The 26615-nt window shown below is 51.9% G+C and overlaps 7 protein-coding genes across 7 annotated transcripts; 2 read left to right on the plus strand and 5 right to left on the minus strand.

The window, feature by feature from the left end:
* Window positions 1–3673: 3673 nt before the first annotated feature.
* CONPUDRAFT_84618 (uncharacterized protein) lies at window positions 3674–5244 on the minus strand. Its single transcript, XM_007774850.1, has one exon. The coding sequence runs from the start codon at window positions 5067–5069 to the stop codon at window positions 4884–4886; it is 186 nt and encodes a 61-aa protein (XP_007773040.1). The 5' UTR covers window positions 5070–5244; the 3' UTR covers window positions 3674–4883.
* Window positions 5245–5762: 518 nt separating this feature from the next.
* Window positions 5763–7119, plus strand: CONPUDRAFT_63587 (kinase-like protein; the record flags this gene model as incomplete). Its single annotated transcript, XM_007774699.1, has 5 exons — window positions 5763–6308; window positions 6365–6464; window positions 6518–6611; window positions 6669–6894; window positions 6946–7119. The coding sequence occupies 5 exons, from the start codon at window positions 5763–5765 to the stop codon at window positions 7117–7119; spliced, it is 1140 nt and encodes a 379-aa protein (XP_007772889.1).
* A 129-nt stretch (window positions 7120–7248) lies between these two features.
* CONPUDRAFT_168479 (uncharacterized protein) lies at window positions 7249–15368 on the minus strand. Its single transcript, XM_007774851.1, has 31 exons — window positions 14933–15368; window positions 14781–14876; window positions 14593–14732; window positions 14355–14503; window positions 14190–14298; window positions 13989–14139; window positions 13837–13923; window positions 13423–13780; window positions 13223–13360; window positions 12638–13160; window positions 12358–12575; window positions 12153–12302; window positions 11657–12098; window positions 11449–11584; window positions 11066–11391; window positions 10887–11017; window positions 10702–10832; window positions 10421–10637; window positions 10314–10365; window positions 10104–10267; window positions 9909–10051; window positions 9675–9852; window positions 9529–9620; window positions 9183–9480; window positions 8829–9121; window positions 8264–8774; window positions 8101–8212; window positions 7985–8046; window positions 7792–7936; window positions 7473–7739; window positions 7249–7414 (listed from the first exon to the last, which is right to left on the minus strand). Exons 1-31 carry the CDS (start codon window positions 15304–15306, stop codon window positions 7287–7289), a joined length of 6321 nt encoding a protein of 2106 aa, XP_007773041.1. The 5' UTR covers window positions 15307–15368; the 3' UTR covers window positions 7249–7286.
* Window positions 15369–17877: 2509 nt separating this feature from the next.
* On the minus strand, window positions 17878–18464 carry CONPUDRAFT_84621 (uncharacterized protein). Its single transcript, XM_007774852.1, has 2 exons — window positions 18010–18464; window positions 17878–17948 (listed from the first exon to the last, which is right to left on the minus strand). The coding sequence occupies exon 1, from the start codon at window positions 18444–18446 to the stop codon at window positions 18081–18083; it is 366 nt and encodes a 121-aa protein (XP_007773042.1). The 5' UTR covers window positions 18447–18464; the 3' UTR covers window positions 17878–17948; window positions 18010–18080.
* Window positions 18465–19829: 1365 nt separating this feature from the next.
* On the minus strand, window positions 19830–21948 carry CONPUDRAFT_146476 (uncharacterized protein; the record flags this gene model as incomplete). Its single annotated transcript, XM_007774853.1, has 16 exons — window positions 19830–19945; window positions 20089–20198; window positions 20251–20275; window positions 20337–20394; window positions 20462–20489; window positions 20540–20605; window positions 20660–20766; window positions 20832–20884; window positions 20922–21002; window positions 21134–21145; window positions 21273–21294; window positions 21353–21380; window positions 21461–21559; window positions 21623–21636; window positions 21717–21795; window positions 21872–21948. The coding sequence occupies 16 exons, from the start codon at window positions 21946–21948 to the stop codon at window positions 19830–19832; spliced, it is 975 nt and encodes a 324-aa protein (XP_007773043.1).
* Window positions 21949–22757: 809 nt separating this feature from the next.
* CONPUDRAFT_168481 (uncharacterized protein) lies at window positions 22758–23999 on the plus strand. The gene is made up of 4 exons (XM_007774854.1): window positions 22758–22813; window positions 22881–23068; window positions 23210–23221; window positions 23491–23999. The coding sequence occupies exons 2-4, from the start codon at window positions 22935–22937 to the stop codon at window positions 23906–23908; spliced, it is 564 nt and encodes a 187-aa protein (XP_007773044.1). The 5' UTR covers window positions 22758–22813; window positions 22881–22934; the 3' UTR covers window positions 23909–23999.
* A 53-nt stretch (window positions 24000–24052) lies between these two features.
* CONPUDRAFT_168482 (uncharacterized protein) lies at window positions 24053–25267 on the minus strand. Its single transcript, XM_007774855.1, has 2 exons — window positions 24996–25267; window positions 24053–24938 (listed from the first exon to the last, which is right to left on the minus strand). Exons 1-2 carry the CDS (start codon window positions 25224–25226, stop codon window positions 24606–24608), a joined length of 564 nt encoding a protein of 187 aa, XP_007773045.1. The 5' UTR covers window positions 25227–25267; the 3' UTR covers window positions 24053–24605.
* Window positions 25268–26615: the final 1348 nt, after the last annotated feature.

Below are 26615 nucleotides of genomic sequence, written 5' to 3' on the forward strand. Positions count from 1 at the left end.
ACCTCGTATTCAGCGTTCTCGCTCCCACAAGGACTTTAACACGACTACGCTTATCGTCGCTGACACCTCTCACGATAAATGCGGGAAGCGTAAGAGTAGTAACTCGGTGGAAGGACATGAAGACCTCTTCTCCTGTTGTACCAAAGTGGCCCCCTCGTTGTCCCTCGTGGGCTCCGAAGTCATCAGCTTCCTTAGCGATGCGTCCTTGGACAGCTTGGAGTGCGGGTGCTCTCACCTTCTCCCGCCCGCTCGCAAGGGCGGTTTTTCTTGCCTTTTTGCGGCTTGCCTTGGTCGCTGGTTCGGCTAGACGCCGAACCGACTTCGGTTTCCTCTGTTTCAAACGTTGTACAAACCACACTAATTTTGGTGAGTGAATCTCGTCGGTCCAGCCCCAACTTATGCTTACTCTTTATGCCTGTAGATTTTTAGAGCTTCCAACGACGGAGGACGCTCGATTATGACCTCCGAAGAGAGCCACTATAGTAGATCTTTGGGCATTCGGAAGCTTATTGATATGCATCGCGTCCCTGGCTCCTTCGGCTCTTTCACCTTGCATTAAAGGCGGATTTTTGTGGTGGAGGGGGCAGTAAGATCAGTGGTATAGTCACTGCTTGACGGAAGTTAGTATTTCGAAATAATAATCCACGTACTTATGGCATACTTAGTGCGTAACAAATGCTCAGCGCTCAGCGACTGAACGCAGGAGACTACTTGGTGTTTGATTATGTCTCTGTTCCAACATCAATTACAGGTAGGGTATGTTGAGCCCAACTTGGACCTAGCTCACGCTTCTGGTCGAGCCGGGAACTTGTCCAAGGCTTCTTCGTGAAACCCGGCACTGCCAGTACCACCGAAGTACACGGACTATAACCATGTGCTTCGCCGGTCTGTCGCCCGGCTCTGGGTTTAAGCGCTCATTTGGTCCTCGAGATCCTCGAGATAAAGTAGCCGAGATGAAAGATGAGTGCTAGCGCTAGCTCGCGCTGAGTACTTGGACAGAACCAGTACAATGGCGTGGCAGTCTTTGGAAGACACACAAATCTGAAGCCTCGGTGAGCAAATATTGTCTCGTGCAGGCAAGGTCTTTCCAATATTCGGGAAATGGCCATTCCTCAGGAGAATTTATGGACCTTATGGTGATACGGTTAATTTTGTAACCAGGTCGTTCGGGCCGCCCCTTCGTAAGAGCAAATCCTTCAAATGTTGTGCTCGGATTTACTTCTTGACCCTCGCGCGCGTGTAAAAAGATCTGGAGTCTTCTCGTTCATTAAGGCGCGATCCGCAAGGCTGTGCGAAGAGCGGTGGCTAGATCCCCTACACAGGTGTCGATTGGAGGTATAATTAGAGTGAAACACAGTGCTGGGCAAGGAATTGCGTCAGTGAGCAATACCACTCGATATTAGATGCTATGGTCTACGGATCATACAGCGGTGCGCACTTCGAGCCACTAGCCTTTCGGCAGCGTTGCTCGGTGCCGGCTCTGTCGGACAGTGGTTGAAGGTAATCATCAAGGATCAATGGCGAGGACAATACAAAGGGCTTGCTAAAAGACGAGAGTCGGCCAAGGCTACGGACTCGGAGAACAGGGTCATACGAGCTTTTGCCAAATTAACGAAGAAAATCGCTCGAGCGTGACGCCTTCACTGAGGGTACTGTAACAATTCGCTCTGGAGGCAAGAGGTAGTTTGGAGACGATGCCCTGAGGTACTGCTTTCTTGGAGATGGGATCAATGTTTCCTGTGTCAGAGGATTGCAGTACTGGGATTAGTTCATCGAGAATAGAAAAAGACATACTACCCAGTGTTCTGGTTTGACTGATGGATTGGAGAGAGTTGAGTACATTTCGGGTGCAGTAATGACCCTTGGCGTTTCTCGAATCCCCCAACCCGACAACGTAGCTTTCTCCACTGAGCGTCGTCCTTCACGTCCCCTACGTCCCTTTCCCCTCTCCAACTCAGACGACAATCAAGGCGATACCTTGTATATCCGCACGATATAGATGCAGCGCGCATAACATAGATCTTACATCTTTATTCTCATTCCTTCACGGTCACCCCACACAACTTTCCAATATTGATGTCGACGAACAAGCCAAACTCTCGATTCTCCTCCCTCAAAGTCTTCAAGTTCAAGAACCCATCTAATGGAAACGGCGGAGAAGCCAAACCACCACCTCCTTTACCACCCAAGGAGGGTCAGCAGCAGCTAGGGACTGGTTGTGGTGGTGGTAGCGGAGGGGGAGGCGTGTATGGCAATGGGTCGGGTGCATCGCTCTATGGGCGCTCGATGACTTCGCTTTCTCTCTCACCAGATTCATACCCTTCGATGCCTGCAACACCTGTTTCTCCAGAATACCTCCCCAGGTCGTCTCCGTCCATTACCTCACAAATGTCCGGCCCTGCGTCAGCGCGTTCGATTGATCCCAACACATTTCCCCATCCTCCCATATACACCTCTACCCCCAATCTCGGGTCCAGTTTCTCTCGTGCTGTGTCGAATCCAGGGGTGCCGGGGAATTCACCCTACGGTGCTGGGGGGTCAGGTTCAAACGGTGTCGGGTCGTTAATGGAGGCAGCCGCGTCGAGCGTGTCGTTGGCTAAAAGTTCGATGTCTAAGAAGAGCTTTTTCAAACTTGGCTCATTGGCAAAGCGCAACAAGTCACAACGCAACCTGGCCGAGTATGTCGACGAACCTGCAGAACCAATGCCTGACGACGGGATTACGAGGCCCTGGAATTTTCAGGTGAGTATTCTGCTTGATCTCCTTTTGTTTCGCCGAGATGGTCCTTGTTCGACCTTTACGACTCTTCTCTTCGCGTTTTTATGTCTTTTATTGACAAATACGCCCACCCTTAGCACAACATTCACGTTGATGAGGGGTTAGTACTTAGGCCTAGAACAAATTTCTGCTTTACTAAAGTTTGTTCGCGTAGGTTTGTTGGACTTCCGCCATCATGGGCTACTGCACTATCTGGGGCAGGCTATAGTCCAGAAGAAATAGCAATGATGCAACAACGACGCGAGGAGGCGCGTGCCGCCACGTTTGAATCCTCGCGTCCTGTATCTCCAGCCAGCACGACACTATCTATGCCCAGATACTCGATATCCCAGCGAGTCCCGCGAGCTCAGCAGCTTGCACATGCACCTTCAATCGCATCAAGCAACCACTCTGCTTATAGCCAGCAAGGTGCTTCGCGTGGCCCTCCGCCCGGGGTGGGGACCAGTGGGCCAAATCGGCCCTCGGGTCCTTCTCGCCAGAACTCGCATGCGTCTCAAACGTCGTATTCATCGGATGGTGTGTCGCAGTATGTGCTTGTTGGCGCAGACGGACCCATCGATCCCCTGCTCGCGGATCCTGCTGCACCCACCCCGTATCCAGCACCGCCAAGCAGTTCGTACGACCAGGGGACGGACTACGCTCCCTCTCTACATTCGTACGCCACTTCAGCATACTCGCAAGGTGCACAGCGCCTTGGCGCGAACCCCACAGTACCAATGGCCCGTTCGCCATCTCCCCTCTCTCAGTCTAGCTTCCCTCATTTGCCCGTTTCACCACACCCATCCAATAACCCCAACGCGGGTATACGTACCCCTCCTCCGCGCCGTACTTTGCATGTTGCAAATGTATCGGAAAGTGATGTCCCTCCTTCACCGCCGCCAGCATATGCATCGCCTAAACGGAACGAGGGCTTCTCGTTACCACCAGAGAAGGCAAACTCGAGGAACGGATCTAGGGATGAGACGAACGGAGTAGAGGCAGCTCGAGCACGGCCTCCTCAGCCACGACATCCCCCTCCCGCTCCGCCCATGGACGACATCGAAGAAGGACCGAGCAATGCTGGTGGTGACTCGTTTGAAGAGGGCGAGGATCAGAGCGATCTATCATACCTCGATTCGCAGATCCGGAGGATGACTCTTCGCCCTTCTGATATCTCCTTTTCCACCAGTGGCAGTGGGGATCGGACAATATCCACGAATGCAGATTCATCTAGCGAGTATCCCCAGCCCGACGAGACCGTGCTTGGGCGTGAGGTGGATCCGACACCGCCACTTTCTATCGACAAGCGTGCGGAGCACCGTCTTACAGTAATCCCGCCACGCCTTTCCATCCACGGGGACGGCTCGCTTGGATTGGAGGATTGGACCTCGAATCTTTTTGGCTTTATGGATTCTGGCGATCCCGGCAATGCTTCATCGTCGTCTGCGTCGGAGGTCAAGCGTTCCATGTCGGAGCGGCCGATGCCAAGTCTATCGTTTGCTGCCCCAGCAGCGCCGGGTCCGAGTTCATGTCCGCCGTCGGCACTTCTGGCACACGACGAGTACGACCCAACGACGCCGACGTTGCCTGATCTTTCATTTGGCTCAAACGTGTCTTCAATAGGCAGACACGTGTACCCGCCGCCCTCCCTCCCGAACATGTCTTTTGGCGCAGATATGACGCTTGGGGCGAGCCAGTTCGCCTCACCTGCTTCGGCGCCCGTGAAGCCAGGTAGAGCCCTCCCCGCTTTGCCTGTATCTGCGAAAAGTGACAACGACAACGACGCCCAATACGTCGCGATCGCGCGGGGCGGTTTGAGCTCAGCGGGTATATCATCAAATAACACAAAGTCACCTGCTTTGGACGATGGCGAAAGCCCGATTGATCCAACATCGCGCGGGCGATCGGTGGGCAGAACTTGCAGTGATGACGAAGGTCACGAAGAATCGCCCGCAGGGGTAGCTCCCACAATTAATCTTGAGGCAGAACCAGATTCGCCTGTGGAACGGGAGGTGTTGTCACGGTCGCCCTCACGGTCGCCGTCGCGTTCACGCCCATCTTCGTCGCTTCTCCCTGGTGACGTTCCTTTGTCACCAGGAAACCCACGTTCTGCAGATAGGGATTCTTCATTGTCGACGATGACTGTCACACCCGCGACGATTGTTAGCGGACCTATTGCCGTCGTGCGGAGGGCGGAGGCGGAAGTTAGGGTCGTGGGTAGCGATGGGAGGACATCGGCCGCCAGCACTAGGTATGAGGAAGACGAAAACGAAGAAGAGGGTGGAGACGAGGGCGAAGAGGCAGGGGATCATGGCAGGAAGGCAGACGAGTTGGATGGGGCGGGAGACAAGACAGTGCAGTTAGAGCCCGAGTCCAGGTCACAAGTGCCGATTCTTGGTACAGCTACGGAAGACTCAGAATCGGACGAAGAAGGCCAGACCATCCTCATTTACGATAACCCGCCACTCCCGCCACCCAAGATTACACTTCAACCCCGTAGTTCACCCTCCCCTTCCCCTTCTCCCAACTCTAGTGGCATGAGCTTCCCGGCGGTGAACGCTGCTTGGCCAAAGCCTCCGAAGGACATCCCAGACCCGCCTTCAACCCCACGTACACCTGTTCCCATGGTTGGGGCCGACGCGACACCCCGACAGTCATCGCGCTTTCGGAGGGCTTCGTCGCTTGCACGTGGGGCTAGTGGCAAACGGAGGTCACCTCTCCCGTCTCAAGGCAACGTCGAAGCAGCAGACGCGGAATCAATGCCATCCTCACGGTCTGCGTCGCGTGCGTCTCGCAGGATATCCTCACGGTCTGCGTCTCGTGCAAGCTCAGTGAAACTCGCAGCTGAGGCGAAGAGGATGGTGTCGGCCGTGAACACGTTTGGAGTTGGCGATGCTGATACCACTGATGCCGAGGACGATGTGCTCGACATCACCTCCGATACCAAGCCTCCTGTCCCGCCTGTTCCAACACCTCCGTCCACGAGCCATTCGAGCCATTCGGCCATGCGAGGTCCGCCTCCACTTCCGGTGCTGCCCCCTGGTGGTATTGTCTTGAAAAAGAGGTCGGGCGGCTTCAGCCACAGTCGCTCGCGCTCGTTCAAGAAAGGTACCTGGATGAGCGAGACACTTGCACCACTCGAACGCTTCATCGAGGATGTCGACCCTCACGAGCTCTTCACAGACCTGCAGGAGATTGCGGAGGGCGAATCTGGCTCGGTGTATGCTGCACGGCTTCTCTGTCTTCCTTCATACCTTCGCCTGCCCGCCGACACGACTCACGTCGCCATTAAGCGCATCGTGGTCCCCAATAGCCCGACATCCGATACGCCGGCGGCCAACAAGATCAAGGACCTTGGTAAGGAGCTCGCGCTGCTCGCGGATGTCCGACACGAGAATGTCCTCGAAATGGCGAACGCGTATGTGGACATTGCCGAAGACTCGTTGTGGATACGGATGGAGCTCATGGAGCGCAGTCTCGCGGACGTGATTGGTCTTGTCTGCGAGGGGCTGTCCTTGCAGGAGCGGATGATTGCGCGGTTTGCTAGCGATGTGAGCATGAGCCACATTTTTGAGCAAGTATCAATGCTGATTATGTGTTAACACAGGTTCTCCATGCTCTGGAGTATCTCCAGCAGCGCCAGATTGCCCATCGTGATGTGCGGTCGGATAACTTACTCCTGAATGCTCAGGGGATTGTTAAACTTGGTATGTTGTTTTCCTCCCATATTGCTCGCGCTGTCGTTGAGTTGTACCCTCAGCGGATTTCTCCAGTGCTATCAAGATGCCCCGCAACTCTCCGACGTGCACCGGTGCTGTCGGTGTTATCTACTGGCAAGCACCCGAGATGCGAAAGTGAGTGTTCCGGACGTCAAACTCCCTGTTGTTATTGACACATTTCGTTTTGACTAGTGGCTCCTACAACGCGTTCAAGGTCGACGTCTGGTCACTTGGCGCTACAGTTTGGGAACTCGCGGAGACGGAGCCTCCGTTCGCCGAGGCGCAGAATCCTAACGATATCGGTACACAATGGCCTCCTCTCAGCCAGCCCCAGTTATACTCCAAATCGTTCCACGAATTCTTGCGTATGTGCCAGAGACAATCCTCTGCGAGACCTAACCCGAATGAACTCCTTAACGTGCGTGATTTCATTCTTATAACAATATGTCTTACTGATTGTTGCCATTAGACACCATTCATTCGCAACGCGTGCGGTCGCGCCGTCAATGTCCACCTTTTATCTCAATGCAGGGCTATCGAGGAGCAGGTCTTCCTCCGGGAAAACGAACAGGACGAGGAAGATGAGCAGGAAGAGCAGGAAGCGAGCGAGTCTGAAGAAGAGGAGGCCGGAGAAGCGTCGTAATATCCAGGGACAATTTCTCATTTCATCTTGCATATCCCCATTTCCAGCCAGCTTCATCTTTCCTTTACACTTCGGGAGCGACATTTACTTATCCATTTATCCTCATTCTTATCTTTATACCCCCGACATATTACATTCGCTAGCTATATATTATATACGCTGTCACACTACAATCCACTTATACTGCCTGCTACACGTTCAACTGCGTTCTTGAGCTGGTGGGCTTCCCGAACGACAGTGTCGTTCTCGTCTTCAGCACATTCGCTGATGAAGGTCGCTGTCTCTGCGACGAAACCTGGAAATTGCCATCTCGTTAGCAAAATGGTGATCTCATGGAGAGCTTTGAGACGAACCTAAAAGTTTTCCACCATGCTCACGCCACAGCTTTTCAGCACATGTCAATGCATATATACGCAGTTGTGCCTCCTCAGAGCGCGTATGCATCAAGAGCTCGAGGTTAATGTTCTTCAAAAGCGAGTCATCGTCGATGTTGTCGACCATGGAAGACAGGCATTGTCCAAGAAGAGTCTTTCCTTCCAGGGTATTGAGCTCAATGCAGACCTTGGCTTGAGCAACAAGAGGCGAAGCCAACTGACGCAGCCTATCATCCCTCCAGAATACTGCACCCAAGTCAGATACGAAAGTCTCGCAGAAACTATGAATTAAACATACCGCCGTCATCAACATTGAAACTTTGCGTCAACAACTCTAGAATGCTTGTCCATAGTGTAGAATCAACTCGGGAGGACGATGAAAATGACTTGAGAGCGTCTCTCAGAGGATGCAAGAGGGTCGACATGTAAGGGTTCATCAAGCCCTGATTTCCCATGAGCGAACAGCACCAAGGGGTTGGACAATATCCCACCTTAAAGTAGTCGAGGAGCGCGCCATATACGTGACAAAAAGTGACCTTGCGACCATCGTCACCTGAAGCATTTACGTCAGCGATCAAGATATCGACTTCAAACAAGTTGTAATTACTTCGCTCATCCGCGAAAGCCCAGTCAAAGAATCGTCTGAACAAAGGTTTGAACGCGTTCTCGTTGAGTTTCACGACGAGTTCGATGAAGGCTGAGATCAGCGTTGACTCTCCCTTTGCGATATGTTAGCGGGAATTAGATGCTGAATCCATCCGATCAAATACCTCTACAAGGGTTGAAACATTTCGCGAACTCGAGACAACGCTAAATGACTCGAGGAAAATCTTGAACAAAGCCTTCAATTGCTCGAGGACATCCGGTCGTGGAGCAGAACGGATGGATCGTTTGAGCAAATCAAAAAAGGCATTCAGACGGGTGACATCTCCTTGCATCACTTCTTTCTGCTCGACATCCAGCCACATGCCTTGCATAACAGGCAGAAGTACTTTTGCTGGAAGAGACTTCGCAATTGACCGCGCCAGAGAAGCCATCGAATTGCCTGACGTCCCTGTCGAGGAGCTAGATTCGAGATATAGGGAGATGACCTGTGTCAATTCGGTGTCTCCGAAGAAGGTTGGAAGAGAAGCAAGAAGTTTTCGCAAGGTTTCCAAAGAATCGGTCACGGCGGACTCCTGACTGGAGGGTAGTCTTCCCCTGAGATTATCTCTTAAAATAGAGAGACATTCTGCGACGAGACTACGGAAGTGAGGAATCACACGGGGGCCGAGACCAGAGCTGCATGATATTGATTAGTGGATAGACTCGAATACAAAGAACAAGAACGCATACACATAAGAAGGGAAGACTGCCATGGCGAAGGACACAGAATCGCGAGCCCGCGCGACCTTCATGACCAATGGTATGGTGGCCGTCAGTGCATTCTCTTCTCCGGGAGATATGGTAGATCCAATAGCCTTCAATGCATGCAGCGCAGCGTCTACAAGTGACCCCCCGGACTGCTTGGAGAGAATCTGCTGTATACCTTCAACTGTGGAAATTATGGAAGACAAGTTGTCTCGCCGAGCATTGTCGGATATATTTGATATGCGCTGTGACAAAAGTCCCAAGGAACCTGTCTGAACCTGTAAAATTAGACATACGGTGTAAGTTCCCAGTGGCACAATATAAGACAAAGTTTCTTGCCCTATCCTCGTTAGACTTTAGCATGATAGCAGATGCCTTCAAGAAGTCCGATGCAGAAATGACACCCATGATCTGAGGAACGGTTGCCTGAACGGTTACAAGGACATCCGTATATGAAGGATCCTTGATAGTCATGAGGTCGATTAGTAAGTTCACTATCGAGGTCATGTTGGCGCCTTTAATCGTCTCAGCCGAAGGACCAAGGGGGTAAGGCTGGACTGCATAGCCGATGAATATCACAAGAGCTTGTATGCGCCTCTTAAAGACGGAGATGGTGGTTTTTGGATGTTCCTCATCGCTGAAAAGGAGTCGGTAAATTGGAATGTCCTTAGAGACTGCTACGTACCGAGGGAAGTCGAGGAGAGTGGCTCCTGCATCGTCACCACTGATGAGATGAAGTGCAAGACGTCGACATTCGAGCAACACCTCCGAAAGGACCTGGATAAATTAGTTAGTAAATCACGACGTTCTAGAAGATGAACCTCGACAAACATGCAATTGAAGAGCATGGGAGAAGTGATGTAAAACAGAGACGGCCAAGCTTAGCGAGTTCTGCACGTCCTCTGCATTTTGCCGGCTGATGCGGTTCGAGTTCTTGTCAACTAAAAGCATAATGACTGGCGCAAGGAACTCTGCTGGGCCAAGTACTTCGACTAAATGCGAGAAAAAGCTGAAGCCAGTGTTCAGCAATATGGTTTCAAGCGACTATTTGATACGATAACGCACCTTGTTCTACGATGACGAGGGATATGATTAGATGCATCTGTGAATACGCGCAAGAAGTCACTAGCTCCAATGTACAATGCCAGACCGTCTTCGTGTGCATCTTTGAGCGACGAAGCCATTACCGGTACAACGTTTTCGATGGTCTTCCAAATATTCAGCACGGGCGGCCGCTTCCCATGTATAATGGAGGCTTACCTTTTGAACGACTCTGAAACTGTAAGCGTCGTCGCGGTGGAAGATGTTCGAGCCCATAAACGTGAAGATAGGCATGACATTGTGCAGTACGGAACCTGGCGTCAGCCGCGAAAGTGTTGCAATGAGCAAAAGTGCCTGATGGAATGTTTGCGGGCTGTCCGATGCTGAAGAAATATTAGTCAGATATTGATTTATGGGGCAAGGCCTTACTTCTTATGATCTCTACAAGAACGTCGAGACGGATAGAGCGTGCAGAATTCTCCTAAAATTGCGTCTGAATATCAGAAGCTCTCTCCCATGCGTACTCTTAGACTTACCTTGATTTTTTCGGAAGCGTTTTCAAGCGCCGACATCAACGTCTGCAAGGTGTAGCTTGCATCCAGCGAGCGATCGACGCCGTATTGAACGACCTTGGCAAGTGTATCCATCAACCTTGAAATGAGATCCAGAGAGCCAGGAAGATCGCGTGCGCTGATGATCTCAGCGAGGAGTGTCAACACCGGCATATCATCTTGCGAAGCACTGGTGTCCGAGCTGTGTTTTTTGGGTCAATCACATCTTACTAACATTTTCGGAAGAAGCAGGAGAGACAACTCACGAATCCAGTCTTGGACGTTTCGAGTTTGGTGATTCCTGCTCCTGAACGATCGGCTCGTACTGGGCAAGCAATTGAACGATAACGGGCACGCTCATGGGAATAGCCTTGAGCCGCTCCCTGACTTGCAAGTACTGGATACTTGTCTGAGAAACTTTGTCCAACGTCTAGATAATTTCGTTACTTACTGCATCTCCTCCCTGAAGGCCTGCACAAAGCATTATTGTGCAGATATCCACTTGTCGCTCGAGATTGAGCTTCGAAAACAAATGCTTCTCAATCTCATCACCGAACAGAGTACGCACAGTCACGGGCGCATCTACATTACCGAGGTCAGAACGGCATTAAACTCCACAAGAAAACTCACTCGAGTGGAAGGCAGTCTCGAGTGCACCGACAAAGACTTTCCAGGCTTCATTGCTCTCTTCGCCATCCGCCTCGTTCAGGTCCTCGGCAGGTACCATCAGGAATCCGTGCACAATGAGCGAAGAGTACTCTTGCAGATCCGAAGGCCGCATACCCTTGGCAAACGACTCAGGGTTTTGTGCGAACTGATTCACCGCGGGAAGGAGCATCTCTGCCTGTGTTGCATCTGTCACGTCACCCAGAGCTTCCAGGAGCACAAGCTTTGCTCCAGGGCAGGGATGAGCCAGTACATGCGAAAGCAGATAACAGAGGACGCGACGTCTGTATCTATTAGTGTGACATGCGATCAGCGGTCAATGTACAGGAGGCAAAGGGTCACCATACTTCGCGTTCGCATTTCCAAGGTGCTGTTGATGGAAGGTCTTGATGTAGTTTGGATCTTGCACGAGCTGCTCTCGACTTGCAACCAGCGCTTGGAGGTACACCGACAGGTCCTTCCACTCCAAGTATTGCAGCTCGCCTGAAACATCAACAATTTGTTAACAAAAAGAACAGAACCATGTTATCCAAAGAGGAGAGAGTGCAAACATACCCGATGCGGTCCCGTAGATTGTATCCAACCCATACACATGCACATTTTTGGCGCTTTCTTGGCGTCCCAGTAGCGCTTTTAGGCACTCGAACACGAGCCCGCGTGCTCGTTTGTCTGTCTCGGGCGCAAGCAAGACGGCAAGCAGCGATGGAAGAATCGTCTGGAAGTCGACCGCATTTGTGGACGTGTGCGCGCGCAGGAAGGCGAGCGCATGGAGCAAGGCGTGAGTACGCGTGACAGTGCCTGGTGACTGCGAGCTTGAGTCCGAGGAGAGAAGGAGCCCGCACAGGAAGCTTATCGAAGCGTCTTTGAGCGTAGTGAAAAGCGCTTGTAGGAAAGCTATAGATAACGTGGATGGAGTCGAGGGTCGGGCGGAGGTAATGACAGTGTAGAGGGTGCGGATAAGCGAGACATAGCTGGCGGCATCTGACCTCTTGTCATCCTGAAGTTACACTGAGGACGACGTCCGGCAGAGAAAAATCAGGAACAAGCTCACCCCATCAGCGTCACCAATCCAGTCGACCGGACCCTCAGGCAGTTCAATGGCAGGAATGAGCGCCAGAACGGACGTCTGAAGCACCAGCAGAGTCACGCTTCCATGGGGCTTCATTGTCGCCTTCATCCCGACAAAATGTTCATCCAGAACCTAAGCGATCTATCCGTCAGTAAGGAACAAAAATCAACAAATAACCTTCACGAACGTCAGTCAGTTTCTCGACTTGATCGCCGGAGTCGAGCGAGTTCAAGCGCATGACCTTCAGAACCTGCGACGCAATGCGGACCTGCCGCCCTCCTGAGGACTGAAGCAACAGAGCACGAGCCACCAGGTAAGCCAGCGCACGTCCATGTGGCTGGGGATCGTGCAACTTTGAGAGCAGGGCCGAAACCTCGACATCCCTATGGGAAGAGAGGATGTTCTCTATTTCATGTCGACAACTTTAGCGAACAAGGCGCAGCGCAAAAGTGGAAGCTGAGTCTTACCTGCGACCTTTGAAGCAACCCCTAGATTGGCTTTGCACAATTTCTTCGCGTCCTCGTCATCTTTGCCCTTCTCTTTCAGATTGCCATCTAACAGCCCTGACTCCTCCCAGATGCCAACGCAACCTTTCAGCCACCGTCCATGCTTATCCGTGCTGCCCTCCTTGAGCGCACCCCATACGCCAACCGCTGTACGTGCCTTCGCACGGCTAGCGAGAAGGAACGGCCAAAGAAGGTCCTCCGCCTCGCCCTTGAGGTCTGGGAACATGCACAGGAACGGACCAGCGAGGAAGACAATGTGAGCCTGGATGACAGTGCGCGACGGCTGGGGAGCAGGTGAGGGAGGGAATAGCAACGTCTGCAATGCGTCCAGGAGACCTTTGGGAGACTGAACAGAGGTAGGAAGGCTTTGAGACGGAGACAATGAGAAGGAGCGAAGGAAGAGGTCAGAAGAGTCGTAGAGTGCGTGAAGAACTGCTGCTTCCGAGTCGTATATGCGGGCGAGGAGAGCAGACGATATTGATGCCTAGCACGTTTGAGTGATGAGTGCTGAGTAGCTGTTTGGGGAGGGGAAGATGTATGATTTACCATGTCGTTGTCGTGAATGTCACCGTTCTGCATAACTTTGTACAGCCCTTGCACAGCAGTAACACGGTCTTCTTTCTCCGCACTAGTCGAAGCAACGACCAGGTCGTTGATATCTGTCGACTGAGCCAGAGGGTGGGACTTTGCAAAAGCATTTGGTTAGACATGAGTACGACCAAGAATAATTCGAGAATGCTACTCACGGCAGAAACGAACCCAAGCATATCCCCAACCTTCTTCCTCTTCGCCTTCTTGTCCGAAACCCCATTGACCTGCACAAAGTCCTCTCCGCTTTCTCCTATGACTTCCCTCAGCAAGCCGAAGTAGCGCTGGTGCACGACGGCAAGTAGTGTACGCGCTGCGGCGACGTTTGCTTGTTTGGCCACGGTGTCTTGCGAGGCAGCGGGTAACTCTTCATCAAACACGTCTTCATCTTCATCGCTGCCTGCTTTCTGGACTGTGTGAATAAGGAGGCTAACGAGACGTTTCACGAGCGAGAGTGGCGGGTTAGGTGTATTGAAGATAGTTTCGAATGTCGTCGAGACAACGGGCTCTGTTATGCTATTAAAATATTCGTGATGAGTATACTTTTAAGAATTATATAGGTGTCCACGGACCGATCCTGAACGGCTTCAAGGAGGGGGTAGATGAATTTGTCGACATGCAGATAAGGGAGGACGTTGAGAACGGCTTCCGAGAAGCCTCTGAAATGAGGAACCAAATTCAACGAAACGACAAAGTGATTATGTGGGCGTCAAAGTCTGCTTACCTGAGGTTCAAACACCCGTTTGCAATCTTCCCCCACTCTTCACCTCCCTGAAGCCCCTCTTGCGGAGCACACACGGCTACTGCTGCTTGCACAAAGTGCGACGCAGAGACAGTAGGCGTAGTTGAGGCGCGGTTCTTGCCTTTCAAAGGACCTTGACTACTGGTTAATATATATTCACGAGTACAGCTAGACGTCACCGACCCTTAGTTGATGTAGCCCGCGGAACCATCATCTTGAGTATGGAAACAAGAGCGCGCTCGGTCAACGTTGTCCGATGAGAAAGCGTACTTGCAAGCACGTAGGCACTCAGCTGGGTGCAAAGTTAGCATGACCTCTCAAACCAATCACACTCAGCGAGTAGCTCACTATAGCATTCCGGTCATTTGGGTTCTGCAATGGTGCTAGAATAGAGGGTAGCAGCATCGCAAGAATGCTTTCATCCAGGGAGACGCTAGATATGTAGTCGTGCATCGTAGCCGACTGGAAGGCGAGGAGGGCACGGTGGGTCGTGGAGGCTAAAATCATCAGAGTAATAATTCAGGGAATAATCGATGTCAGCAATTTTGGAGAGGTTTGAGGAAGAGTTCATGTGAATGTGACTTACCTGCGATGGCGTTGGGGTACATCTCTGCCACAAATCTTGCGACGTCCTTGTTATTGACCATGCCCTTGATGAGCGCAGTTCGTGGTAGAGGCTTCGCGGTAGATTTGAAGGGGAGTAGAAATCCGAAGCGTGAATTTGATCTGAATACAAGTTAGACCATGTGCTTCACCATAGTGGTATTCACGTACTTGATATGGAGGATGGAAAGCATCTTGGCAAAATGCGGGGAGTCATGGTATGGCAGGAAGAGAGCAAGGACGTCCTCGACGTTGAACTCGTTTATCCTTCACAAAATCGTTGATGAGACAGAGAGAAGAAGGCTTTGTTATGAAGGGCGAACCTATAGCGCTTGACAAGCCACTCTAAGATCTTGCCGGCTGGAGGGTCCATAAGCCATGGCCCCAATAATCCCAAGAATGTACGGAGGGTGCGATCGAGCTGGTCATTGAACTCGGTAGGTTGCAAGGTACGGTCCGTCGCGCGAGCTGCGTCCGAGAAGAGAGACTGCTCATATTCGTTATCGAATTTTGGGTCAACTGACGAAAGTTGAGTATATGCGGAGGATGCAAGCGCGTGAATGGAGTCGAGGTCATGAGCTTCGGCGTCCTTTTGGGAAAAGAGATAAGATTGAGCGGGCTGCCGCCGGGTAGTATTGAGAAGCGCGCTATTCAGCGACGCTGTCGTCGCGAGCTGGGTCGCTAGCGAGGATGGCATGCTGCCTTTTAGTGTTTCTTCCAGGACAAGTCAAAACCCCTCCCTGTCCTCGTATGCAGGACCCGATGAGCCGACTCCGTTAGCGTTGTCAGAAATTTATTGCACGTGACATTTCGATCGATGATCGGTTACCTGATTGTTTACCGAGTCTTCGGCGTACTGCTCTTGGTTGCTTCAACTTGCTCCGCTGCACGAGCTTGACTTTTGACATGTTCTCCTTCCTTTCAGGCCAATATTCTCCGATGTTAAATGCCAACCTCCTGTTTGCCACTTGAGCTTGAGCCCTGTCACCTGTCATCGTCACGAGCGGGCAACCATGCTGCCTAGCATCAGCACTCAGCTTCGACATCCAACACTGCCTTGCTTCACAGGAGCCTCGTCACATGTTAGAGGGCCTTGTGTGAAGACGACTTAGGTATCCCTGACGTATCAACTATCCGTCCAAGCCTACCCTACTCAAAGTGCGTTTCACAACGATCACACTGCACCACATGTTTAACGTACCATCAGGCTAATGGCAGACACATCTTCTGCTCTGTCAGCACTCTTCAAGGAGCTCTACGATGTTTCACTATCCAACAGGAAACAGCGCCTCTCAGCCTTTTGGTTAAGCCTCAGCTCAGACGATCGCATCCAATTACCCACCCAGCTTGATGCCATGCTCTCCGACTCACACCTATATATGACGCCGTCCGACTATGCTTTCCTACTCCGCCAGTCAAAGTCGACCTCATGGGCAGCAGCTGCTATCAAGAGTTCTCAGTATCCTAACGTTACACTTGCAGCCGTCGATGTTCTCGCCGCATCGTGGTTGACCCATACCTCCGATACGAGCATCCAAGACATCATTAAGCTTGTACTGCACGACAACATATCTCAGCGTGCTGTTGTGCGCCTGTTTTCTCTGCTTGGTGTCAAAGCTCCGCTCACTTCTTCCACATCGTCAAGAGTTGATGCAATCCTGCGCGAAATTTATCCATTTCTCAGTGATCGTGTGCTAGCATCGTGCCGCCTACATCGGTATGCCAACTTTGCGGTTCGAACTCTTGTTCCAGCAGCTTCGGAGGAGACCTTGCTCGCTATCTTCAGAAAATGCTCGGAGCCATGGTTTGATCACCGCTTGTGGTGGCTACTCTGCGAGAAACGCCCAAACGTTCCCCGTCGCCTGCTCCTCACCCACTTTGGCGTACCGGCGGTAACAGGAGCTCCGGACCATGCAGATATCTTGGAGAAGTGCCCTCAGCTGCTGGAGACCGTGGGCCCTCTAAGCAGGGCAACCGATGGTCAAGGAGCAAAGTTTCTCACTGCCTTCATGGATCGTTACCTCATGTATGTGACAAGTGAGAAAACTCGAATCGCATCGGACGACCTCATTTCCCCTGACGTGCTCGTTGACCATCTATCATATCTTCTCCGTAAACATGAAAAGTCGGTGGATGTTACTCGCTTAGGCCTCAAAAACTGGAAGCGCATAGCTGCTCTCGCAAAACACGAGGACTGGGACACTAGTGATTTGGAGCCGCTCGTGAAAGTCGTTTTGAAGCACTACGCCAAGTGCACCGAAGAGTGGCATCTCATGACGACCGAAGAAATGCGATCGTTCGAGGACACGCAGACTGTGACGGGCCTTCTGATAGCCATATGCCGATTCCTTCCTTATAACACCGACAGCCTTTCTGAAGAAAGTCCACGATTTATGGGCACCGTAATGGAGTGGCTTCTCAGAATACCTCGTCCGGCACGACTCCCATTCCTGAACATTATCCATTTCGCGCGCGCGCATCCTGCTCTATCAGAAGGTTCGCCAAGTCTTCTGGACCGGGCATCCGCACGACTTTCACGCCTGAGCGTCCACTGGGACAGAAAGTTGAGCAAAGACCCGCTCCACGACACTTCACACCCGAAGAGACACAGCATGATGTCGTCCGTTCTTCTCTCTGTGCTCCACGTCGACCATGTGGCGGTTCTCGTGTCCACGAATGCGCTCAAGCAGACGCACGGTGGATTCATCGTCGCTCCTGCGTCCAGGGGGTATCATCCCACTTCTACCCAGCTTTTTTGCGCACTGGATTCCTGCATCAGAGAAGGAGGCGCCAGTGCGCATATACCCCATGCGCTCCTGGTCGGAGCATCGCGAACAATGCACAGACTTCATACAATTGCTGATGTCGAGCACACTGATCCTAAAATCGTTCAAGCCATCGAGGACCTCAAGGTACGGGCGGCGGCTAGCGATAGAAAGGAACGCCCAAAGGTTTTGCTTGCTGCGATATGTCTTGCAATTGCTGCGCAGGCGCCGACGTTACTCGCGGACACCATTTCGTGTGCGTTCGGTGAATATGCTCAGGAGAACTATACAACCGAATATATCTTCAACAAGCTGATCAAAGGCGAGCTCGGGCTGTTCGACGGATTTGAGGGGTTTCTCGCCGCACCTCGTGGCCTATATGCGAACAAAGGCACGCGCTCACGGTTCAGTCTTGACGCTCTTGCTGCTTGGTGTCAACACGCCCATCGGTCAATGCAGGTTATCCTGGGCTTACTCGAGACTTGGCTCAAGGCCCCTGACGGGCGTCTCTTTCTATGGAACAACCATTGGGACTCTGCGAGGCTGGTAGCTAAAGTATTGCGCAGACGATGCGGTGCGTCCGTGTTACATGTATTTTTCCCTATATGTTTTGCAGGCTGATGCAACGCCGGTAGGTCTTATGCAGTACATATACCCAACTCTCTGCGACGACGCCACCAAACTGCGCCAGGTTCTTCTTGACCCACTAGGCGAACTCTACCTGGCCTGGGTACAGCTGAGGGCCGTGAAGTATCGAGACGCCTTGGCCACCAGCGCAAACGAACTTGTTCCGACCGTAATGGGCTCCATTAACGTAGGCGTCCGCCTCCTCCCGATTGTTCTGCCCTTTTTGGACGATATCGGTAGTAGATGCAATTCCGTCTACGGCAATTTGCGACATCAAGAGTCTGCGCTTGCGCTCGACGAGGAGGAAATGAGGAATAGAAGGCAGTGGCTCAATGACTATACGCCGATGGCGGCATTCTTCCCGGCACTTTTGTGCGTGAATGGGGATGTCGCGCGTCTTGGAATGGACGATGCCGTGGACTTGGCTCCCCGGCTTAAGCAACATATTGAGGACATTCTGTTTGCAGACCCCTCTCTGACGATGGAGGACGTGGAGGACAAGCTCAACTGGGCACCAGGGCAACTCACAAGCGCGCTTGTGCTCCATCTCACGTTGGGTCCAAACAAGGGACAGCTGCTGAGGCTACGTGCTCTGCTGGATGAATTTGATGCAGCTGAGGTGGATACTTATCCGGTCGTTTTGCTGGCTCCCTACGGCGGGCCTTGGTATCATGGCCGTTACGACCGGGTTGAATACAAGTTTGCTCGCCTACCCGCTTTCCCATCTTCCGAACTCACAGAGCCATATACCTTCGACCCCAAACCCTCACCGCTTCCCAACCCACAGCCTATCTCCCAGACCCCGCTCATGGCACTCAGGAGCTCCATCTCAGCTAAAGAGGGCAAATTAACTTCCCGCGAACGCATCCTGCTCGAGCTCGCCAAGCTATCGAATATCTCCGGCTCAGACTCGGGCCATGATGAAAGCGCGTTGTTGGATCATTGGATCAATTCTATTGCTTACGGCGACATCAAGAATGGATCACTGCGCACTTTACATCGATTCATTGCTCTTCTCATTGCATGGGCTATGAAGAAAGTTGACCCTTCCAGCCCCCTTGATGTTAGAAGGGGCACCGCGTACGGTCTCGGACCAGTTACATCCACAATATGGAATCTGAGACTGTCATCATCTTTCGTCGAGGAACTGAAGGGGAGACGGATGCTGCGTGCTCGAAATGTACGCACGGTGCTTTCAATGTGTCACCGTAGTGATGCCCGGGTCTTCATGGATGACGTAAATTTTGAGAATGAGAGCACTGCGTAGCTGATGCTTAGCGTAGCGAGATAGTTACTCAAGCTTGAAAAACACCAATCCGGGATAAAGACAACTATCGTAATATCTGAGTCGTTCGCTGCAGAATTTGAAAGGGATCAAAGACAACCAATTTAACAATGGGTCAGAGAACGGGTCCACGCTCAGAATGCTGCAAGGCACAAGCCATAAGGAGGTGAACAACTTGGGTTCATAACATGTGGACAGGCTGCAATGTCCGTGGTTGTGGGATGTTGCTAAATGTCGCGACACAAGTCCTGAAGGGTATTGATTAAACCATATTTGACATCATTTATAGAGAGGTCCATGAAATAACAATGCACAAAGGCTGAGAAACTTCTTGTAGCCCGTTAGGACCTGGAGAGTTAACGGACAGTCGACTCAGAACTTGAAGAACTCCCAACCAACTAGACATCGATGTTCGAAAATCACCGAAGCTACTTACCCCAGAAACGACAGTCCCCTAGCAGTTAGCCACCTTAAAACAATTTATCACTGGTCGAAGCAGGTTGCCGCACGATACGCTGAAATGTATGGATATGTCGAATGCTACTAGTAATAGTCAATATTTTCGTCCGTCTGAGACTGGGACATGCCAGGAACATAATGTTCCTGGACATCACTCCGGCCATCGAACCCATTCGTACGTTGCCGATAGTAAATCGGACCTGTAAGGATGGAATGTCTTGGGTCATGTAAGACAACCTGAAGCAATTTGTTAAATTATTATTTCACCGTGGTGGTACAGAAAGCCGGGCACTCGCCGTCATGCCGCTGAAATACGGTTCATTTTCACAAAATTCAGGCTCACGACGTAACTCCTCGCAGCCAGGCCGTTTTCCTATGAGTGATGATCTCTCCATAATACATGCGACCGGCGAAGTGTTGAGAAGTTGTCGATTGCTTGACCTCATATTGAGTCTGTTTTGTTTGGTCATGACATGAGCATTCGTAGGAGCAATGTAGCACGTACGAGGTGAGTGTGCTTTGCGCATACACTGTTAAAGTATCAGCAAATACCCAGCCTGAGGGACAAAGTTCTTTTTACAAAATACGTACGTCTCGTTTGTACGATCAAGATGCCAGCGAAAACAAAGGTATGGGGTGACATCAAGTACTGCATGGAGTGGTGGCAAATCCTTCGTCAGTAGCTCTTTTCCTCTTCATCATGTGTGAACACATACTGATGCAAGGGCGGCACTCTCTAACATACTACAGGCCATCAGTTCTCAACGTTGGGTCTTAGTCGATCGAGAACTTACGTATTCAAAAGCCCAGTAATGACAGTGTATCCTACAAGGTGGTTGATCAGACGGTCTGTTCTACAGCTATTTTCAGACAAGTCAAAATGAAGCAGCACACGGCAGGACAAAATGACGTACCCCTCGTGTTCGCCGTGGGTAAAGGTATGCCACAGGTAAAAAACGATTATGCAGCTGCAAGCGAAGTCGCCACTGAGTACGAGTGTCAGGCCAAGCGACAGCGCCGTCTAGGAGACCACGATCTTTGTTCAGGACGACACGGACACACGTAACATTCACACAGATGACGTACGTGTGCATTCCTCCCATAGCTGAGCCAATCTTTCCCGAGTCTGAATATGTTCACTGCACGATCCACCAGAAACGGGGGGGGATCACTTACATCGCGTCGAAAAACCATAAACCAACTCCTGAGAAACCAAGCCCTTCAGTGACCCGTTGATAATCGCAACCAGAGAAAGCGCTAACCAAGACGGGAGACATTAAAGATGCTCTGGTATAGGCAAACAGTAGATAGTATGAGCGCAGAACTTCTGTTCGAGGAACGACGAATACACCTACAATGACTATTGACACATACACGTTCTTGCTCACTGTAGACAAGAGCTATGAATAAAAATAAAAAAGCGGTGTACGCGAGAAGCAGGCACGAACACTTGAATAGGCGCCAGTTGGCATGTCTAGCAAACTTAAGTCATGCACCTAGACAAACGCGTAAAAGGCACGCACATACTGGACGTGAAGCCGAGCACGAACTACGATAACCGCGCGTCAGTAGGCATACTGATCGGGAGGACGTGTCCAAAAACATACGCCAAGAAGAAAAAGCAATGCGCTCTGCCTAACAGACAATGAGTATGTCAAGTTGAATGTTACCAAATTATGCTGGTGCTATCCGTGGCATGCATCAGGGAAACGCACCAGCTGATCTGATCAAGAGCGACTTTGTCGGAGCGCCCAAGCACAAGGCAGTCAAGCAGTAGGCTGATTAGAAGTCCCGAATTGAAGGTCTCCAGAACCCTAGACCGCCACAGTGATGTTTAGCCATTTCTACATATTGTACCTATTGAGATCATGGCGTACCAGATAAATGAAACCTACGTCGGCCAATGGAGAATCAAATTAGACTTCTCGATCAGGACTGGCGAGAACGTGATAGGATGAATGTATCACATACCATTGCCTTGATCCAGAGAGGATCCTTCCGATAATTAAAGAAGTAGTGCCAGACCTGCAGGCATGCCGCTCCATACAACCTAGCGCATTAATGGAGTTCATTGTGAGTTCCATAGCCCGACGCACACAGCTATAGAGTCACAGCAGAGAACCTACATCATGCTCAAGAATGCCCCCACAAGTGGTCCCTCGGTGAGCTTCTGCGCAAGACTACCATGTGTGAAGCCTTCCATCTTGGACCAACCAGCACTCTAAACCAGCAGAGAGAACGATCCAGGGGTAACGACCAAGAAGTCCGAAGCTATATATCCCGATAGAAGCAGTCCGGGATTTACTAGACCATGAGAACGACCAGAGGGCCATCTTTCGCGAGAGATCAGATATTTGGCTGTGTGTAGTGCTTACACAAGATTGAGGATCAAACAATATAGCGCGGGCGGTGTGTTGCAGCCGTCAAATCAAACCGCAGGGATCGTTGGGATCGTTGAGCTAAGGAAAGCTCAACGCATACAGTGCATCTCAGGCAACTCCGAGAACATTAGAAAGTAAACTTTTGCGGGGTAGCATGGAGCAAAAGCCTTGTATATGTTCAATGTAGATTGAAAAAAGTCGTGAATAGCGCATTTGTCAGCATCTACAGTCGTAACCAAATCTTTGCTTTGGATTGCAGCCTCATGGTCAGCGCAGCCTCCAACCTGTAAACCTGATCGGGGTCTCGTAGGGCAGGGTAAAAAAAAAGGTTTTTGAGTTGCAAGCACCTCCCCGGCGGTTGCACAGAATTATACAGCCGTGAGTCTTCGACCACGAGGCAAATACCAGGAACTTGACAAGGCGATGAGCTGCGACGGGCTGTAAAGCGGAAGAAACGCGGAGCAGATCGATGATCGCGGAGAAGAAAGATCAGCTTCCACTTCGCGGAACCAAACTTCGTAGCCTGGGAAAAATTCCTGTCGGTAACTTCGGAAACCTCTCCGGGCCGGCGTCCGTGTCCTTCGGAACTGCCAGCGAACTGTGGCTTGACGTCGAACCTCGAACTGATCGCGGGCCCTGTCCATTAGTGCTTAGTAGGCTGTCTCGTTGTCGAGGCCAGCGCGTCTGGTATGCTGGACTTTCATTCAGCACGCCTCGTGTATCTGACACAACGTATGGTCACAACCGTTTACAGGAACAACTCCCACTTGGGTAGTGCTAAAACACCACCAAAACTCCTATCATCACCATGTCCGCATCGCAGCAGGGCCTACCACCCCTCGCGTCAGAGGGCGTGTTCACCTCGGCCGCCTCTATTGATATCGACGCGCCGCGCGATATCGTCTGGGACGTCCTCATGGACTGGGATGCCTACCACGAATGGTACGAAACATAGTCCTGCCATTCCTGTACCTCCCCGAATTACAAGGTCGTACTGGCGCAAACACGCGTTTCCCCCGTGTCTGCGTTCCTCGCGTCCCCGCATTCTTATGCCTTGTGTGCTAACTTTCATTTACCCCACAGGAACCCTTTTGTGTACGTACTTGTGTTTAAAAATGATCATTCAACTCTGGTCTAACGTTTACCTATCTTATCCCCTGCACTTCATTGGACGCTGCACCGTGCCGTGCACCGTGCCTTCTTCATCTTTTCATCCTTCTCCTTTCGTACCTGCAAAACTCCGGATCGCTTTCCTTTGTTGACCCATCGTGTTCGCCCCATCTCACACATCTCACAAACCCTCTACCCTTGTCCACCACGGTCCTTCTCTCGGTCGCCTTACTCTCATTGATTCGGTTCGAAAGTCGTGGCCAGCGCATAACGGACAAATCCAAGAACCCCCTCGCCCGCGCGCCGCAGCAGGGGGACTACCTGTACATCCATCCTGTGCACATTCCGCCCACGTTCGAGAAAAAGCGCTTCCCGAGCTCAACGTTCATCAACATTACCGCGTACGATCCGTCCATGTACCGCGTCGCGTGGGGCGGAGACCAGGTGGCGTCCTGGCTGCTCCATACGGAGCGGTGGCAGGCCCTCTCGGAGCTCGATGGCGGCCAGAGAACACGCTATGAGAGCATCGAGGCTTTCAGCGGCGTCTTGGCGTATATCATCAAGGTTATCCTAAAAGGTGGTCTGGATCAGGGTGCTCAGGCCATGGCAGATGGGCTCAAGAATCGGTCCGAGGAGAAGTGGCGTATTCAACAGGCCGCGAGTAGTTCATAGCTATACGCATATGGGATCAGAAGAAAGCACCATCATGTACTTCGATAGACGTGAATCTGAAGGCACACTCTGCCACACCGTTGCCAAGGCTATTCACACCAGTTGTCCCTTTACCCACACCGGAAGATAGAAAGACATACAGTCGGGGGAATCAATTGATGTTAAGTAGGCTATAGCAACTAATAGTACATGTACATAGTAGAGTCCGGTAATCTTGATGCATCAAACACAAACACAGATGGAGAGACCCGATCAGGCTCTAGCTTCGGACGGTATGTAAAAATTGCGACGGAGGGGATGTATGTGGGGATTGCGTGACGATGCACACACCGGAGACAAAACCGGCCAGCTCAAACGGAGCATGTGCCTGAGCAACTTGGTCCGGGTGGGATGCATGTCAGCGGTGGGGATGGGAATGCTGCAGGGTATACGGCGGCAGAGGTATAAATAGGCCCGAACCCGTAGCGACGGGGGTTGGATGCATGCTTGTATATGCTGAGACACAGAAAGAAACCAGGGACGGAAAGACCCGTACGCACGCTCGCACCCGGCCGAGCATGCGCGCGTTGTTCTTTTGGTAACGCTGATGGGTGATGATGGGAGAGCAGAGCGAGCGATCAACGCCGCTCAACTGATTGAACTGCTACGGCACGTTAATTGCGCCGAGAACAGGGTGGGTTACGATGGAGGAAAGCATCTAGTCCTCCTCGGGCTCCTCGCAAATGCTGGAGAGGGATGGACGGCGGTGTGGGCCCCGTAGGCTAGCGCTGCTGCGCTTGCGATGGTGGCGGCCTGGCGGTGGCGAAGCCGCAAGACGGGGAGAAACGTTGCCCCCGGTGGAGTAGATCGGAGACAAATCCTCTGACAGGGAGGACACGGAGGAAGAGGGCGACGAAGAACTATAGATGACATATGGTTCTTCATCCGCATGTACAGGGGGTGCCAACTTGGGCGAAGGGGTGATGCAACGCAAGTCCTCCAGGGAGTTTGAGCGTGAGCGTGCAAGAGTTCCTGAGCAACCAAATGCCATCTAAAATTATTGGTAAGCCACTGATGCGAGAGGGAGACTAAGGGGAATAACACGCACTACGTCCTGCTGCGCGCTGGTCTCGCGAATCCACTCCGCGACCCGACGAGCCCACTCGCGCTTCTTCAAAAATTCGATGCGCTCGCGACGCTGGGCCGTGGACTCGACATATTGGGTCTGACGGCCACGGATATCAAGCGAAGGTGCATGGATAGGGGAGGCCGCGGTAGAAAGAAGGAAATCGTAGCCTGCGAGTTCTTGGGCAGAGGGGTACCGAGGCGAAGCGAGCATTCTGTTGTCGTGCGAGGAGGGAAAGTGAATCCGGGGGGGAGTATGGGGTGAACAAATGGAAAGGAGAGGTTGGAGTCGATGGAATATATAGCGGTGTCGTGGGCGGAAGGTCTAGACCGAGATTGGGGTTGTGCGGATACTTTCCGGATGTGGTTGCCCCCTCGGATGACTCAGGGGTGACGTTTGTACGGCTTATTGTCTCTTTCGACACCCGCGGCACTGCCCAGCACTTGCCCAGCTCACCGGGGGTCCTCTGTCCTATCTCGTACTCGCTGCTTATACTATACTAGCTTGTACTCCCTCCGAGCTTAGACAACCCAGACCACACAGCAACGAGCAGCTTAAGAGACTCCGTGCACCCTCTTTCAAAGGAAAACAACATTTTCTATCTTCCTTATCCTTCCATCCTCTTGCCCAGAATAGCACAAAGTCCATCTGGTCCATCCCCGCCCATCATGCAACCCTACGCAACCGCATGCCCATCTTTCAGGCATATCGGACACCCATTACAAAGTTGGCGCTCCAGCTCCCCCTCCCCCTCGCCAAATCAATTTTCATTCCCGATGCTGCCTAACGCGGTGGGACCTACGTATGTACGCCGGGTCGGCGCCTTCATCATGTATCATAGCTGTCAACTTGTTGTGGAGACCTGCACTAGACTTGCTTGCAATTGGGCTTGTGGGCGCGTCATGACTGTGCCATGATGTGGCCTCTCGCCAAGCGATAGCCGAGCCGCATCGAACCTTGTACGTCGCGTCGCGAACCACTTCATCGCCGCCTCGCTGGCCGATGACCTTCCAGAGCTCTTCAAGGCCATGGAGCAAATGATCGGCGATGCTTGCGGTTGCCACCACCGAAGAGAAGACCGCGCGCGTCCGCACCGCGCTCTATACGTGGAGCACTCCTGTGGGTGTACGCCTGTGTGCATCGCACCCACGCGTGTTCGACGGCGGAAATGACGATGTCATTCGCCGTTTCGTTGACAGCTTGCCAGGACGTGTCACTTTGAGTCGTCCGGTGTCGATCAGAAACGAGATGCGCAGTGTAATCTGATAAAGATAAGCAACGTGATAAGCAGCGCTTAGCAATATTTGCACCTATTCGCAAAACTGTGATTGTGGTGGACCAGCTGGTGGACCCGCCGACTGCCTCCGACTGCCGGCAGCTAACTTTGCTCGCCTCCAGCTCTGCAGAGGCTATAACGGTTAGTTGATAGGCAGCTGCCACTTCACAAGAGCGCGCAGCGTCTCAGAATTCATGCCCTCGCAACTAATCGCCTCCTGATCTCACTCCAGAATCACGTCTAGTGCGTTGACTCTGGTTGTTCGCAACGCTCGCTCACAACTCGCTCATGTCAAGCGGCAGCTGAGCAATGGGCATCGAATGTTA

This window comes from Coniophora puteana, assembly GCF_000271625.1.
Source record: "Coniophora puteana RWD-64-598 SS2 unplaced genomic scaffold CONPUscaffold_13, whole genome shotgun sequence".
Classification (NCBI taxonomy): domain Eukaryota; kingdom Fungi; phylum Basidiomycota; class Agaricomycetes; order Boletales; family Coniophoraceae; genus Coniophora; species Coniophora puteana.